The sequence below is a fragment of the Olea europaea genome, chromosome 22 (genome assembly GCF_002742605.1).
Source record: "Olea europaea var. sylvestris chromosome 22, O_europaea_v1, whole genome shotgun sequence".
NCBI classification, from domain to species: domain Eukaryota; kingdom Viridiplantae; phylum Streptophyta; class Magnoliopsida; order Lamiales; family Oleaceae; genus Olea; species Olea europaea.
The window spans coordinates 3,696,853-3,712,994 of NC_036258.1; the positions used below are offsets into that span (position 1 = coordinate 3,696,853).

Consider the following 16,142-nt stretch of genomic DNA (forward strand, 5'->3'; position numbering starts at 1 on the left):
ATACTAAAATAGAATTAAAAAGTTGTCAATCAGTTAGAAAAAACTGGTAACGTCACTACTCTATTTTTTTATTTTTTTATTATTATTTTTTTTAATGACAAGAGAACCCATAGTCATTACCTTTGGAGTGTGCACTGAGTAAATTATCGGGCTGACGTAATAGCCTACAAACTACGCCAACCAGTAAACCGTACTATACAAGTCATGTGTAATAGACTCGACCGAAAAAGTGTTGGTAAGGAAAATCGAACTTATGATCAAAGACCTCCATGCTCACCCACTCCACCAACTCGACCACACCTTTAGGTGGTCATATTTCCACCATGTTTATTTATAAACGCATTTCATCTTAATTGCATTAAAAGTCCTTGATTTTATTCGTTGTCACATATGTCACCATTTTTCCTTGGATTTCTATCATTAACCTATCTGGTTCAAGATTTGCCTTGGCTCAGCTCGTGGGCTTGCTTTACTGCATCATGGATTCGTTCCCCACATTATTCACCGGGACATGAAGACAAGCAATGTACTATCGGATGGGAACTTTGAACCACGAGTATCAGATTTTAGTCTAGCCCGGATGCCTTGTTTCAACTGTTCTTGCTGGTACATTTGGTTAAATACCACCCGATTATGGTGTCTACAGTTTTTGGGTGGTGATGCTCGATCTAATATAAGGAAGATTACTGACTGGACAAGCTGATGTTGAGGGAGGCAATCTCGTTGGATGGTTGAGGTGGATGGTCGTGAAGGGAAGGGAGGATGAAGTACTCGATCCATATGTTTCTGGTTCAGTTAGATCGAAGGATCGAATACCCGATTTGGTTAAACTCTTGTAACAGGCTAAGGTGTAAAATGGTGTTTCACTGTTTCTATAAAACTGTAGATTAGCTCATAACTTACAATTCTAGTCATGATATTGATATTGCAGTAGATAATAAAATAAGTTACTAAGAATTAAATATACATTCGCAGTAAAATTATTAATTCCACATCCATATTATAATTTCCAACTTATCTTCTTGGGTGGTATAATGTTCAAGATGTGATGAGTTGACGTGATATTGGAGTTAGGTTTCGATTGTATTGTTATTTCTTTGTTGCGCGTGTTATTTATAGTGGCACATATTCACGCCAAACAGGTCCAATGAGTATATGAGCTCAAGTGTGAATCAAGGGGAGTGAAGAGAAAAAAATAGATACGAGTGAAGTGGAACATTCATGATGTAATCAAATTCTTTTCCCTATGCCGCTAAATTACCCTGAAGTTAAATCAAAGAAATCTTGCACGTACAGTAAATCATCGCACCTACAGTCCTAATAATTCGGAGAGAATCAATAAATTCCTTCTCAGAAGCGATTCTTCCCTCCCGAACGCATTGTACAACCAGAAGGAATTCCAACTTTCCTACTTTTTTTGGAGAGAGAACATATTTGGCAAAGAACAAAAGCAAGTCAAATATACTTCCAACTAAAATTTTCAAACATGTTTTAATAAAGGTATCTGAAACTCAAAACATTAATTGTCACTACTAGTTTAAAGAACAACAGGGTATAGTTCAGCAAAATACTAAAATGTGTCGATAATTGAGATATCAAAATAAATATCCACCTCAACTCAAAATACGGTAAAGAAGCTCCTGTGTAGGGCAATCTCATGATGCTTCATTGGATGCTTTCTAAAATGTATACCTCAATTTTCTAACTGTCCAAAGTACCTTCCTGATATCGTCGTAAGAATATTTAGCATAATAACATCATCATCAAGTTCCGATTTTGCCGCACGCAAGCTTGCACACTTCCGAAGTAATGATCGAAGGGCTGCACAAGTGTCTGCATCAAGAGGACAATCAACTGCTGCACAAAGAGCAAACAGCCATAAACAGTCATCACGTGATAAAGTGTTCAGACTCTCGACCGAGCTTATTCGCCTTTTCAACATGGAAACTCGAGCTACAGAATCCATTTTCAAAATCATTGATAAAGTAGGAGAGTTGATGCTAGAACTGGAAGTTTCTGGAGAATGTGAATCAACTTTTGCATCATCTGTTTCTGGTATGGAGGAATTATCTTCAACTGATAAGTTATCAAAATTCTCAGAGATCATACTTTCAGATATCTGATCCACCATTTCTTCTTCATGATTTGATTGCGATTTGGCAGAAACTTTAGCACTAGAACCTTCAATCTCAAGCTGCACTAGACCCTGAAAAAGGAAGATTCAATTCAGCTATGCAGCAATACAAAAGCATAGGGACAAACCCTTAACAAGAACATGCAATTGTGAGAACAGTGCATTGCACGTGAAATAGTTTTTTAATTATGTGATAACTAGAGATTATCTTTACACGTGGTTACAAATAATCTAGTCAAAACAACGTAACAAGAATTAGAACTGAAAAATTCCAAGTGGAAAAACTCCAATCATTTGAATTTCTTCATGAGGAAAAAAGCAGAGGCACAATCTTCTGACACTTTATAGATGATCAGCATAAATATCAACGCATACACCCACAATCCATTAAAAAATTACATATAACAAGAAGTCGGTACAACAACTTCGAGAATGGGCTGGGGCAACGTGACAAGAACACTCGATGGAGCAAGGGATGGGAATGGCTAACTTGTCTCCCGATTCGTCCTATTATCATTCCTATATCTATATATGATGCATATACATATATAAAGATTTGGGGATTCAAAATAAAAAATTCCATTTTTTAAATGTTGGCTATTGATGTAAGATATTCATTTAGAGCGTTGATGATCACGAGTCTATGTTGCAGCTACTACTCTACTACGAGACTCACTACCGCATCAATTGTTGATAGCGCACTCTAAATGAAAAACACCATTCTTTATTCTCCCTTTTCTTATTTGCCAATTGAATATTGACGAGTGGTGATGGTGGAGGCCATTAATTCTGCGGATGATGGTGGTAATGGTATAATACTTGGTGGTGTTATTCGATTAAATAAGAGACGGAATTCTATTTTTCTTGAATTCCATTCATAATTTTTAGAGTGAGCTTTCAAACTCCTTAGAGATGCTATCGACAATGGTGTGTTGTAGATAATTGTTGTAGCGTCGGGCTAGGGCCAGACAGGTTGTGGTAAAGTGAAGGAATTTTTTTTTGCTAATTATTTTTTAATTGCATGAAAGATTTATAACATTTATTCATTATTAGATTTGTCTCCAATTTTTTCATCACATTCGGATATTTAAGACCCTGTTTTAGCCCCATTATTTCATTGTTAAAATAAAAAATATGACATTTATCCATCACATTAAGCAACCATATTTGACTTTTTATTTTTTGTGTGGGATCCATAATGACTATATTTTTTATTTTCATTTTTAAAATAATGTAGCTCAAATGGGGGCGTAACTTTTCATCAATTAGCACATCTTGTCCTCAATGACAGTTTCTATTAAAAAATTCACTAATGGGTAAAAAGACTAGTTTGCAAGTTGTATTTTGAATAAGCAATAAAAATAAAAATTACAAATACAAAATGGAGAGTGAATATTCTATCTCTCGTTCAAGAGCACCTTAATACAATTTTTGAACGAAAATCTTCGTTAAGGATTATCTTTGCTAATAAATGAAATGTTAAGAATAATACTATGGTGAAAAAAAGTTAAAGGCAAAAATGTGACCCTGATAACGGGTCAAAAACATTTAATGCAATTAAAATGTGATGCACTTATTAAAAAAATGTGGTATATATTTTACTAGGACTAAACAACAACAAAATTGAACCGAAACCGCTTTTTTAAAATTGTTGGTTTAGATCCACATGGATTCGTTAACGTTTTAAATTCGAACCAAACCAAACCGTTTCGAAATGATTCGTTTTAGGTTTCAATCTTTACAAACCATTTATAAAAAAAAGTAAATAATAATAATAATTTAATTTAAATTTGTTTCAACCAAATTAAAATTAAATACATCCAGTTAAAATAATATATTGATATTAGACACAATCAAATTAAACTCAACGCCTAAGTGAATAGATATCAATCCCAATCAAATCATCCCCAAATATCCATCATTCATTGCAAGTGTGAACGCAAAACCTTAAATTGAATGAAGTGTCGAACAATTCCTACTAAACCATATTCATCAACTGCCTATTACAATTGAGTAGGCAATTAATTCTAGATTTAAATTCAAAATTACACATTAAATGGTCGTTTTGAAGATTTAACCAATGAGTCTTAATTGAATGTAAATAAATACAAGATTGTCTTTCAAATTGCTAAAGATGTATTAGCTATTCAAATATCCACAATTGTTTCTGAGTTTTCATTCCCTAACAGTGATCGGATTCTTAATTCCTTTAGGAGTTTGTTGTTGAGCATAAATATAGCTGAGGCGGATATTTTTTCTTAAAAATTGGTTGTATGGTTACAAAGAACATAGTGACTTGTCAATATTTGTATGAGGTAAAAACATTGGATAATTCACAAAAAGTTATACGACAAAGTACAAGGATCAATTAAATAAAATCAAATTCTCTGTTGTTGATGTTTTCTAGTGTTGGTGGTCACTAGTTTTCTACTGTATAATGAATTCTCGTTCTTGTTATTGTATCAAACTTAAATCTCTCAAGCTCTGATAGACTTAATTCTCTTTTTGATTGAACTATTTAAATAATAATAATAGAAGAATTCAAATAAAACAAGAACTTTGTTTGCATGAAAAAGGAGTAAAGACGAAATATGTTTTGAAATATTGTTTCCAATCTTCTAACCTAACTGTATATTCGACTTACCAAAAAGAGCAAGTTGTTACTAAATTTGTAAAATTAGCGTACTATTAGTTCTAATAAATTAGTTTCGGTCGAAGGTAGTTATACTGATACCAGATTTTATTTATTTATTTTATTGCACAATATATTAATTACACTAAAAGTTCTCAATCTTTTCTTCTTGTCACACTAATTTTCATATTTTTGGTAGTATTCTTATCCTCAATCTTCATTAATTAGCAGAGGTGGCCCTGAGGACATGCAAGTTGAGCGACCACACAGGGCCTCAAAATTGTAAGGACACCATAAATTTTTTTCGTTATAGTTATATATTTAAAATATATATTAATTTTAAAATATAAAATTTTTATTAGTATGCATAAGAATAAATAGCATATTTAGTCTCTGATGATCGATTGGGTCCAAAAAATCTATTATTCTATTTACTTGCTTTGATATGAGTGGTAATTATTTTGTCCCACTTTTTATATTTATTGTTTTTCTTATTTGAAAATATAATGGACAAGTGAGTCTTTTTGACACTCTCATGACAGACTTTTCGACGAAACGTGTCATGAGGAAAAAAAAATGTTTTAATTAGTGTAAGGTTGATAATATGATTGAAGCAAAATGAAAATTAGGATACAAATGCGTGCTGAGCAAATTTTGAATACTAAAATAGAATTAAAAAGTTGTCAATCAGTTAGAAAAAACTGGTAACGTCACTACTCTATTTTTTTTTTTTTTTAATGACGAAAGAACCCATAGTCATTACCTTTCGAGTGTGCATTGAGCAAATCATCGGACTGACGCAATAGCCTACAAACTACGCCAGCCAGTAAACCGTACTAGACAAGTCCTGTGTGATAGGCTCGACCGAAAAAATGTTGGTAAGGAAAATCGAACTCATGACCAAAGACCTCCATGCTCACCCACTCCACCAACTCGACCACACCTTTAGGTGGTTATATTTCCACCATGTTTATTTATAAACGCATTTCATCTTAATTGCATTAAAAGTCCTTGATTTTATTCGTTGTCACATATGTCACCATTTTTCCTTGGATTTCTATCATTAACCTATCTGGTTCAAGATTTGCCTTGGCTCAGCTCGTGGGCTTGCTTTACTGCATCATGGATTCGTTCCCCACATTATTCACCGGGACATCAAGACAAGCAATGTACTATCGGATGGGAACTTTGAACCACGAGTATCAGATTTTAGTCTAGCCCGGATGCCTTGTTTCAACTGTTCTTGCTGGTACATTTGGTTAAATACCACCCGATTATGGTGTCTACAGTTTTAGGGTGGTGATGCTCGATCTAATATAAGGAAGATTACTGACTGGACAAGCTGATGTTGAGGGAGGCAATCTCGTTGGATGGTTGAGGTGGATGGTCGTGAAGGGAAGGGAGGATGAAGTACTCGATCCATATGTTTCTGGTTCAGTTAGATCGAAGGATCGAATACCCGATTTGGTTAAACTCTTGTAACAGGCTAAGGTGTAAAATGGTGTTTCAATGTTTCTATAAAACTGTAGATTAGCTCATAACTTACAATTCTAGTCATGATATGTATATTGCAGTAGATAATAAAATAAGTTACTAAGAATCAAATATACATTCGCAGTAAAATTATTAATTCCACATCCATATTATAATTTCCAACTTATCTTCTTGGGTGGTATAATGTTCAAGATGTGATGAGTTGACGTGATATTGGAGTTAGGTTTCGATTGTATTGTTATTTCTTTGTTGCGCGTGTTATTTATAGTGGCACATATTCACGCCAAACAGGTCCAATGAGTATATGAGCTCAAGTGTGAATCAAGGGGAGTGAAGAGAAAAAAATAGATACGAGTGAAGTGGAACATTCATGATGTAATCAAATTCTTTTCCCTATGCCGCTAAATTACCCTGAACTTAAATCAAAGAAATCTTGCACGTACAGTAAATCATCGCACCTACAGTCCTAATAATTAGGAGAGAATCAATAAATTCCTTCTCAGAAGCGATTCTTCCCTCCCGAACGCATTGTACAACCAGAAGGAATTCCAACTTTCCTACTTTTTTTGGAGAGAGAACATATTTGGCAAAGAACAAAAGCAAGTCAAATATACTTCCAACTAAAATTTTCAAACATGTTTTAATAAAGGTATCTGAAACTCAAAACATTAATTGTCACTACTAGTTTAAAGAACAACAGGGTATAGTTCAGCAAAATACTAAAATGTGTCGATAATTGAGATATCAAAATAAATATCCACCTCAACTCAAAATACGGTAAAGAAGCTCCTGTGTAGGGCAATCTCATGATGCTTCATTGGATGCTTTCTAAAATGTATACCTCAATTTTCTAACTGTCCAAAGTACCTTCCTGATATCGTCGTAAGAATATTTAGCATAATAACATCATCATCAAGTTCCGATTTTGCCGCACGCAAGCTTGCACACTTCCGAAGTAATGATCGAAGGGCTGCACAAGTGTCTGCATCAAGAGGACAATCAACTGCTGCACAAAGAGCAAACAGCCATAAACAGTCATCACGTGATAAAGTGTTCAGACTCTCGACCGAGCTTATTCGCCTTTTCAACATGGAAACTCGAGCTACAGAATCCATTTTCAAAATCATTGATAAAGTAGGAGAGTTGATGCTAGAACTGGAAGTTTCTGGAGAATGTGAATCAACTTTTGCATCATCTGTTTCTGGTATGGAGGAATTATCTTCAACTGATAAGTTATCAAAATTCTCAGAGATCATACTTTCAGATATCTGATCCACCATTTCTTCTTCATGATTTGATTGCGATTTGGCAGAAACTTTAGCACTAGAACCTTCAATCTCAAGCTGCACTAGACCCTGAAAAAGGAAGATTCAATTCAGCTATGCAGCAATACAAAAGCATAGGGACAAACCCTTAACAAGAACATGCAATTGTGAGAACAGTGCATTGCACGTGAAATAGTTTTTTAATTATGTGATAACTAGAGATTATCTTTACACGTGGTTACAAATAATCTAGTCAAAACAACGTAACAAGAATTAGAACTGAAAAATTCCAAGTGGAAAAACTCCAATCATTTGAATTTCTTCATGAGGAAAAAAGCAGAGGCACAATCTTCTGACACTTTATAGATGATCAGCATAAATATCAACGCATACAACTCTCGTGATGCAAGAAGGCTGAAAACACTGAATGTGCATAACTTTTAGTAATACAGAAGTTCGCCAGACAATTATTTCCATCAACTAATCTCAAGTACTATAATGGAATATCTGTGTGAAGCCAAAAGTCAGGAGATGGAAGCAGAGTTCTCACTGTATAGTATACAATTATCTTTGTGCATGATTGTTTGCATATATTGAGACAGAAGGCCGTATAAAGAAGATAATAAGGTAAGCAAGATGTTACCAGCCTTAGCTTTGAAAAATCAGCAAGAAAGGAGTCCTCCCACTGTTTGAGTGGCAATAAGTTATCAAGGCACTTCATAATATCAGGAATTTGGGGCATATAAACAGTCTGCTCTTTGTTTACTTTGTTTTTGTCAACCTTCGCAACCTTCACTTTTGGAATTTGTTCAGCCTCCCACCTAAAGAACAAATAAGGCACTTTCAGAATTAAATCTAAAACTTCCATACCTCGAAAAGAAAATGTACAGGACTAGAAGTATGTTAGAGAGAACATATAGTTTGAGAGAGTGCCATCATCATAGTTATTCAAATTTTTTATATATATCTGGGATTGATTTGCAAGCTTTTGTCAAACATCTGCAACAAGCTATCCAACTACTGCAGAGGAGCTTATAGATCAAATCAGACATACCAAGCATTGACAGTGGTTAATGTTTTCTGATCATACTTTATTACCCTGCTCATTCAGAAACTAACAATTACCCATGACATTATCTGTGAGGTGAAAGGAAGGAGATGGGTGACATGACCATTGCAAGTGGAAGCGGCTGTGCAACAGCGACATATCTGTGCACGATGGGAATGGTTATCTGGAGCTCCAGTCGCGAAGCCAACACTACCAACCCACCACCACTGCCACCAAAAAACCAGTGGTTGCAATCTGCGATTCAAGCTGAAATTTCGGTTACGAATTTGAATGTTTTTTACCCGTGGTTGCATTGGGGAAGGGGTGGTGGTGATGGTGGTAATGGAGGTTGGGTAGGGGTGGGCACGTGGAGGTGTTATTAATTTCAGGTTTAAGGGTCTCAAACAAAAGTCACTATCAGAACTTCACTATCTTCTTATCATACCAACAAAACACGTAGATGTTATCTCAACCTATGTAAGTCTACATCATAGTACCATGGGAGTCCACAAAGTACATGAAAATTGTCCATCCCTACCACATTACACACAATCTCATTTTTGTATTATTTTCCAATAGAAAGTTCAATTGAACACACCTCCATTATTTGAATTTTTTGCCCCCTTTTAATTTGTAAAACTTGATAGCAAGATGAGTATTTTTCAATTTTTAAATTTAAAGCTTTCACCAATGCTACGGATACTAAGTTCCCACAACTCCCATTGTCTACCATCATGTTACATTCTCGCTGAATCCTTGAATAGCTTGTGATTATTCAAATATAGCTGAGAGCCGAAATATTTTTTGAGCCACATGTTGCCATGTGCTGGGCTTGTTGAAGCAACCAACATTCGCAGTAGTCAAAGTCTACAAATCCTTATCAGACGTGTTTTAAATATATCCATCGTTCGTTCCATATTTTGGAGTTTGGACCAATGACCAATGCTTATAATTTTACATTTCTCTAATCATCATCCTGGGGATGTGTACCACTACCACCATAGGTAGCATCAGCTAAAAGGCAAACCTTACTTTGATACCAATTTTGATGCTAAAGTGGAATTGAAATTCTTCAAACAAAAATAAAATTGAAAAACTCAAAATTTGTAATGTATTGAGTGGATTAAAATTGATTATTGAAAAGTGTACAAGTCTTTGTTATATATTTTCCTAACCTTACTAAAATAAGGAAAGTAAACTAAAATACTAAAGGAAATAAAACTAAAATCCTAATTTACATGAAAAATGAAATCATATTCTAATCAAGAAAGAAAAAGAAATCATATTCTAAACAAAAACGAAAAAAGAAATCATATTCTAAATTTTTAAAAAAAAAAAAGAGAGAGAGAGAGAAAAGCTGATAAAAAATATAAAATGTTAAGACATATCATTGTACTAAATGATATCCCTAGTAGAACCAGAACCGTGATTTTAATAGATGAGTCAAATGGAATTTTAATCACCACCAACGTTTCTCTCCTCCCCCGAATGTGTGAAATTGGACAAAACAATGCTCACCCAATATTTTAACATAAGAAAAATAAAAGTACAAATAATGTAACGAAATAATGTATATCATTTAGCTAAAAAGGCTTCAGATATTACCCGTGTTTTAGATATAAAATAAGGTACTAAATCAATCATTCAACATGCTGAACAAGTTTTCCAATCACAAAGCTAACAGAAACGAAAAATATAAATTACAAATGCACACCCCCACAAAATCTTGATAGGTGAGAAAATGATACCTTACACGCCTAAGATATTCTAGTCCATCTTGTGGCGGCCCAGAATCAAAGTCAGGTTCTCCTTTAACGAAAAATGCAGGCTTCTGTACGCTACTGTAATCTTCATCAGTGGTGTCATCTTCACTACACTCTACTTCTACAAGTGAGCAGTCAAGTTCATCACTTCCAGGAAAACATGAGGCACTATCTGCAAGCTCAGGACAGCCTTCACCTGAAAAGTGTGGACAAATGTCATAAACATGTGTCATCTTCAACGTAAAGTTATTCATCGATCAATAACACAAAGGAGAAGAAAAGAAATTCAAACAAGACATTTTCCACGAAGATTTTTAAGAGAAAAACCCGTTTATTCAATTAAAACACGTGTACAACATTCCAAACAACAAATTCTACCACACTTTATTCAATTTACAGTTGAAGGCGTATGCACACAAATTTACATCTAGAATGTGCCATCATATACTCATTTTGAAAGAACTGCATAGCACATCAATGATTTACAAGTGAAGTCTCAACTGCCAGGAACCTAAACTAATCCAGAACAATCATATGAACTATCTGAGCATTCTCCATAAAAGTCATCAACTATTCTAACTCTAGTACAAAAATCTAGAGACGTATTTTGGAGCAAAAAATATCTTCGCATTCCTAGAAGTCATTCTTCAGCGCACAGAGACTTTCAGATGGTTCCCCTTTCTCCTTGCAGCAACCACATCTGTCACAGAAAATAATCCCATCAAATTGACACGATAAGAGCTAAAGATCTACAAGGAAAATATAAAAAATAAAAGCCGATAAGCCAATACGTAACTTTTTAAAATGTTTTCATTTTTCCCCAAAAATAAGAAATAAATAAAAATTCCTCCCCTTTCAAGGCTCCTTCCCCCAACTAAAAAACAATGAAGCAGAAGAAAAAAATGGCGAAAGAAAATTCACAAGTTGAAAGGTTGTATACTAAAAACTAGCAGGTCTTTTCAGATCCAGTCTAAATTATGGAAATCTCAGTGATTTAGGAAACCAGGCCCAGACATATTCAACATAGAAAACAAGCTATAAAAGCAATGGGAAAACTAGAAAAGATAAAGTAGAATGAGAACAATAAGGGTGCAAAGGGAAACTAGAAAAGCTAAATAGTAGAACGAGAACAAGAAGTATAAAAAAGGGATAAAGAGTCAAGCATTGTTCCCCAACAATCAGAATTTTTGGACCTAGTTATAATCCATGATTTAAATTGAACTTAGATCAGAATAAAGCAGGAGATGTAAAGAAAAGAAGAAATGATGGATGAGGAGAAGCAAAAATATTTAAGAAGAATAAAAAAGAAAAAGAATGCAAAAGGGTGAAGGGATTTAGATTACGAGATAACCACAGCTGAACTCCAAGATAAAAGAGAAACATGGAATTAGAAAAAGGTAAAAAACATAACCCTTACCAGCCAACAAAGTCTCAGGGTCAGTGAAAATTATCAAATATCAAGTACTCAAGGACACATTTCAATGAAATAACCAAAAAGGCCACAATTTTTTAATTTAATTTTCCAAATTTGCAGGGTTAGCAAATCATATAGACAAACAATGGATATCAAAGTTGTTGGAGAAAAGCAGAAATGTAGAATTATAAGTAAACTTCCGTCAGTTTAACCATCAAGGGGAAGAAAAAAAATACTAGCCAATGAAAGAAAGTTTCAAAATATTCATAATTAGTGTTTAAACTCTTTCATTTTGACGTATATGAAGATGTTTCAAAACAATATTCATTTTTAGTAGGAGTACTAATCTGAATTAGGGTTTCTTCTCTTCTTCTTTTTATTCTTTAGTAAACTCATAATTATGAGTCAAAATGATGCTACTTCTTGCACATTAAACTCAATCACACACTGGTGATTCAGCTCAAAATCACTGAGTACTCGAGTAAAAGTTGAAGAGTTAAATATAAGAACTTCTCAGAGTCCTTTCGAATTCCCTCAAAACCCAAAATGAATGTAAAAAATAAAAAACAGAATAACACGAGTAAATTTTGACACACATTTTGCCAAGAGCCATGTTAAATTCAAATTAAACCAGACAACTACACAACGGAATTCCATAGTATTTTCCACATCTTCTTGTCCCTTAAAAGTTCTAATTATTGCTCATCTCATAACAAACTCCCAAATCATGCAAGTTAAATGCCATCATCAACAAGAGATTTGCCTTACATAATTTCTGCCAGAGTAACAATATGATGATGAGAGACCAAACAAAATACTACAGAACATTGAAAGAAAAAGAAAAGTCAAATTAAAAAGACAATCTGTGGAACATAAATCTGGAAGAGCAAATTACAAGAATTAATAACGATAACAATATGCTCGAGATCAAGGCAAATAACAAATTTTAGCAAAATCTAGGAAACACACAAATATCTGATTTGTAGCCTAACTATTAATCAAAAGAAATGACAAAATTGCTCACCAAAGGATCTAGAGGGCACGGAAGCTCTCAAGAACTGGGGTCTAGGATCAAAGTCAAAACCAGTGGCATTGTGTTTCTGATGATGAGTCAGTTCATCATACTCCTTTGCCACCAAAGGACCGAGTCTACAGTATATTTCAATCCACTTATTCTTCTGGGCTTCCAATCCCACAAACCTCAAAGCCTCCATTTCCTTTCTCGAATACACCAGTCTTTTCTTCCCTTTATTCCCAATGTAGTTACAATCTTGGGAGCCCGTTCCTGAAGTTTCCACGTTTTTCGCAGCTTTCGAGCGCCTACGTTTTTGCCTCTTCTCCTTTGCAACCTGAGTTTCTTGGCGCTTCCCAATTCCGAGACATGGTGATTCAATGAGTGCTGTCTCGTCAATCACTTGAATCTTCAAACGTTTCTCCAAGGAGTCCAATTGTTCTTGTTTCTTCACTGTAACTGAATCGATTACACCATCAGAAAAATGTCCTCCCTGTTCTTTTACAGTTATTGCATCAATTGCACCATCAGCACACTCCTCTTTTTGTTTCTTCACATTTATCAGATCAACTGTATCATCAGCAAAATTGCCTTCTTGTTCCTTCAGAGTTCTTGAACCAAATGCATCATCAGCAAACATCGCCACACAAGAAGAAGGTGGTCCTTGAATTTCAGGGATAATCATCTCAGAACTGACCAATGCGTCGCCATATGCAACATCACCAGAGGGTGAATCTTGAACGACTCGACCGCAGCAATGGAGGGTCTTCATCTCCACCTTTGAATCTTGGTCATAACCAGAAAATCCACACTCCGGCTCCTTTAACAGTAAAAGACTGTTGTTTTGGTCGTTATTAGCATCATCAAGAAAAGCTTCTTTAATTTCCCCTTCGTTCGACGACTGTAATTTCGGAGAAGGGACGGATTCTTGGGATTGACTAGGAGAACTAGTCATTTTGAGGGCAGCTGCAGAATCCGAAGTCTCAGCCATGAGAGAAGAGGTACTAATTTCAGTGTTGAGAGATACGAGAGGTGAAAAGAGAGGAGAAGAAAAGAGAAGAAAGAAAATTCACTGTTCAGAGGGTTTAAATAGACAACGAACAGACAGATGGACTCTGGAGGGTTTATTTATATTGGGATTAATTGCACCCTCTAAGTCTGAACTTCAAATTGTTGTAATTAGACTAATCAGACCATAATTTGTTGTAATTAGACTAATCAAACCATAATTTGTTGTAATTAGACTAATCAAACCATTATACTTTAATTTACAAATAATCATTTCCTTCCTATTGATTATGTGAATGAGCCTACGGTAGTTGATGCATTCGACCGAACTAATGGACGTGCAAGCTCGTTGGTCTAATTTCACGTCCACTCATTTAAAATTGTAATGGAGGTCACTAAACTTCAATATGGTGCAGTTAAACATCATACTTTTACTTTACGAGCAATCATATCACATTCGTTGGTGCAAGGAAAATACTTGTTCGCTTCTTCTACATCTATAATCGATGCCATTGAAATGGATTTTCGAGAAAGATTAATTTATTGTAGATTTTTCGGAGGCAAGAAATTCGAAATATTTGATGTTCTTATTCGTAATAATCACGTGCCATTGGATAATGTATTCTCCAATGATGATATTTACTACATTTGATCATTTAATAAAGTCGATATTGTCAAAATAACTCAAAACTATGACATATACTCTAGGAAAAATATAAACAGACACTTTAGGGATGGCAGTTTTCCCCGCCCCGCCCCGCCCCGAACGGGGCGAAAAAAACCCACCCCGATGGGTTGACTGGGCGGGGCAAGTTTTTTTTTAAAAAAAATCCTAATTACAAGTTTTATAATGATATTGATTACAATATTTTTTTGTTTTTCAGGATCCATCTTGTGTGATCTCTATTTCTGTTGATGAAAGAAGTCATGAAGTCTGAAAAATGACAAATTTTGAATCAAAAAATGAATTTTAGTACAATGACAACGTAATTTTAATTGCAATTGTTCTTTTTTTTTTTTGGACAGTGTATGTTTCGACTTTCGAATGTTTATTTTAGACATTAACTTTATTAAAAAAAAAATTATACGGGGCAAGAAACGGGGCAGACCCCGCCCCCCGGCCCCGCCCCGATCCCTAAGACACTTACAATATTGTTGTAATAAAAATATTTAACATCGAGTTTAGGCTTTGAATTTTTCACTTATAGTCTACATCATGCTTGGAAATTAGAACATATTAATTATATAAGCTTGTGTAACTCCTAATCTTCTCTACTTCGAAGTCGTTACACACCATTCGAATACTTCATAATTGTCATTTTATTTGCAATTATGATGAAGTAATGATTTAAATAAATTAGTTTGTTGGCTTTTTAAAGTACCCTATAAGCCTCTGTGTAAGTAAAGCCTAGAGCATTTCGATAACATACGTAGTTACAAGTGGGATCAAGTTTTTTCGATCTTGAATGATCAAAACATTCAAAGTTTTGCTTGTGGAGATGATGTAGTTATACCTTTGTTTAGGAAGAATATACAGTCATTTAATTTACAAATAAAAAATGAACGGTGGATAAGTAGAAAGTACTTGTACGTCCATTAAAATGTGTGGTTGAAAATTAAATTCGATCATTTATGCATGATTTATAAATTTTGCCAAACGGAGACTTAATTGAAATGCTTGCATTGTATTAATGTCTCAAGAAGGGTACAACTAGATATAGTCATTTGTCTGAAGCATAATAGAACCATCAAGAATAAAGCACAATAAAAGCTGAAATATATCTGTATATGTAAAAACTTGACAGCACTTAGATTCTTCCGTATACATGGTTCAATCCCTATTTAAAAGACAACACCAACATAATGCAAATAGGCAACAAACTTGAAAGAACCATAGCAATCAATCATACACGTCTCGATTTCCCAAAAAATGAAAAAATATATATTTGTGGAGTGACCAAATAAATTCACACAGAAATGGACCCAAATTATGGCAGAATTTCAAATACCACTATATCTCAGAGGCCGGGACAGTTGACTTCAATAGTGGCTGCAAAGCCTTGACAACAATGCTCATATTTGGTCGAAACTCAGCTTCATACTGCACACACAGTGCTGCTACAGCTGCCAGCTGAATAATAATTGAAAGCATGGATACATTGTTAGCATGGTGAACTTTTCTTTTCTATAATATTAAGTGCATGATTCGGGTCTATGTACTGGGGAAATTTGAGTTTTGACACCTAACTTATTGTCCGAGTAGCAAGTTGATCCCTGACCCAAATAACGAATAAGTTGGTACTCAGAATTAGATTATAATTTGTAAAAATAGTCCCCATTGACGAAATTAACCGTCCAAATCTATTTTAATA

At 34.6% G+C, this 16,142-nt stretch overlaps 1 protein-coding gene across 1 annotated transcript; it reads right to left on the reverse strand.

Annotated features, from left to right (window-relative positions):
• Positions 1 to 1,462: 1,462 nt before the first annotated feature.
• LOC111371057 lies at positions 1,463 to 13,847 on the reverse strand. The gene is made up of 10 exons (XM_022992975.1): positions 12,775 to 13,847; positions 10,322 to 10,532; positions 8,169 to 8,346; positions 7,106 to 7,615; positions 6,671 to 6,726; positions 6,101 to 6,281; positions 5,915 to 6,012; positions 5,675 to 5,709; positions 5,530 to 5,580; positions 1,463 to 2,214 (listed from the first exon to the last, which is right to left on the reverse strand). The coding sequence occupies exons 1-10, from the start codon at positions 13,751 to 13,753 to the stop codon at positions 1,694 to 1,696; spliced, it is 2,820 nt and encodes a 939-aa protein (XP_022848743.1). The 5' UTR covers positions 13,754 to 13,847; the 3' UTR covers positions 1,463 to 1,693.
• Positions 13,848 to 16,142: the final 2,295 nt, after the last annotated feature.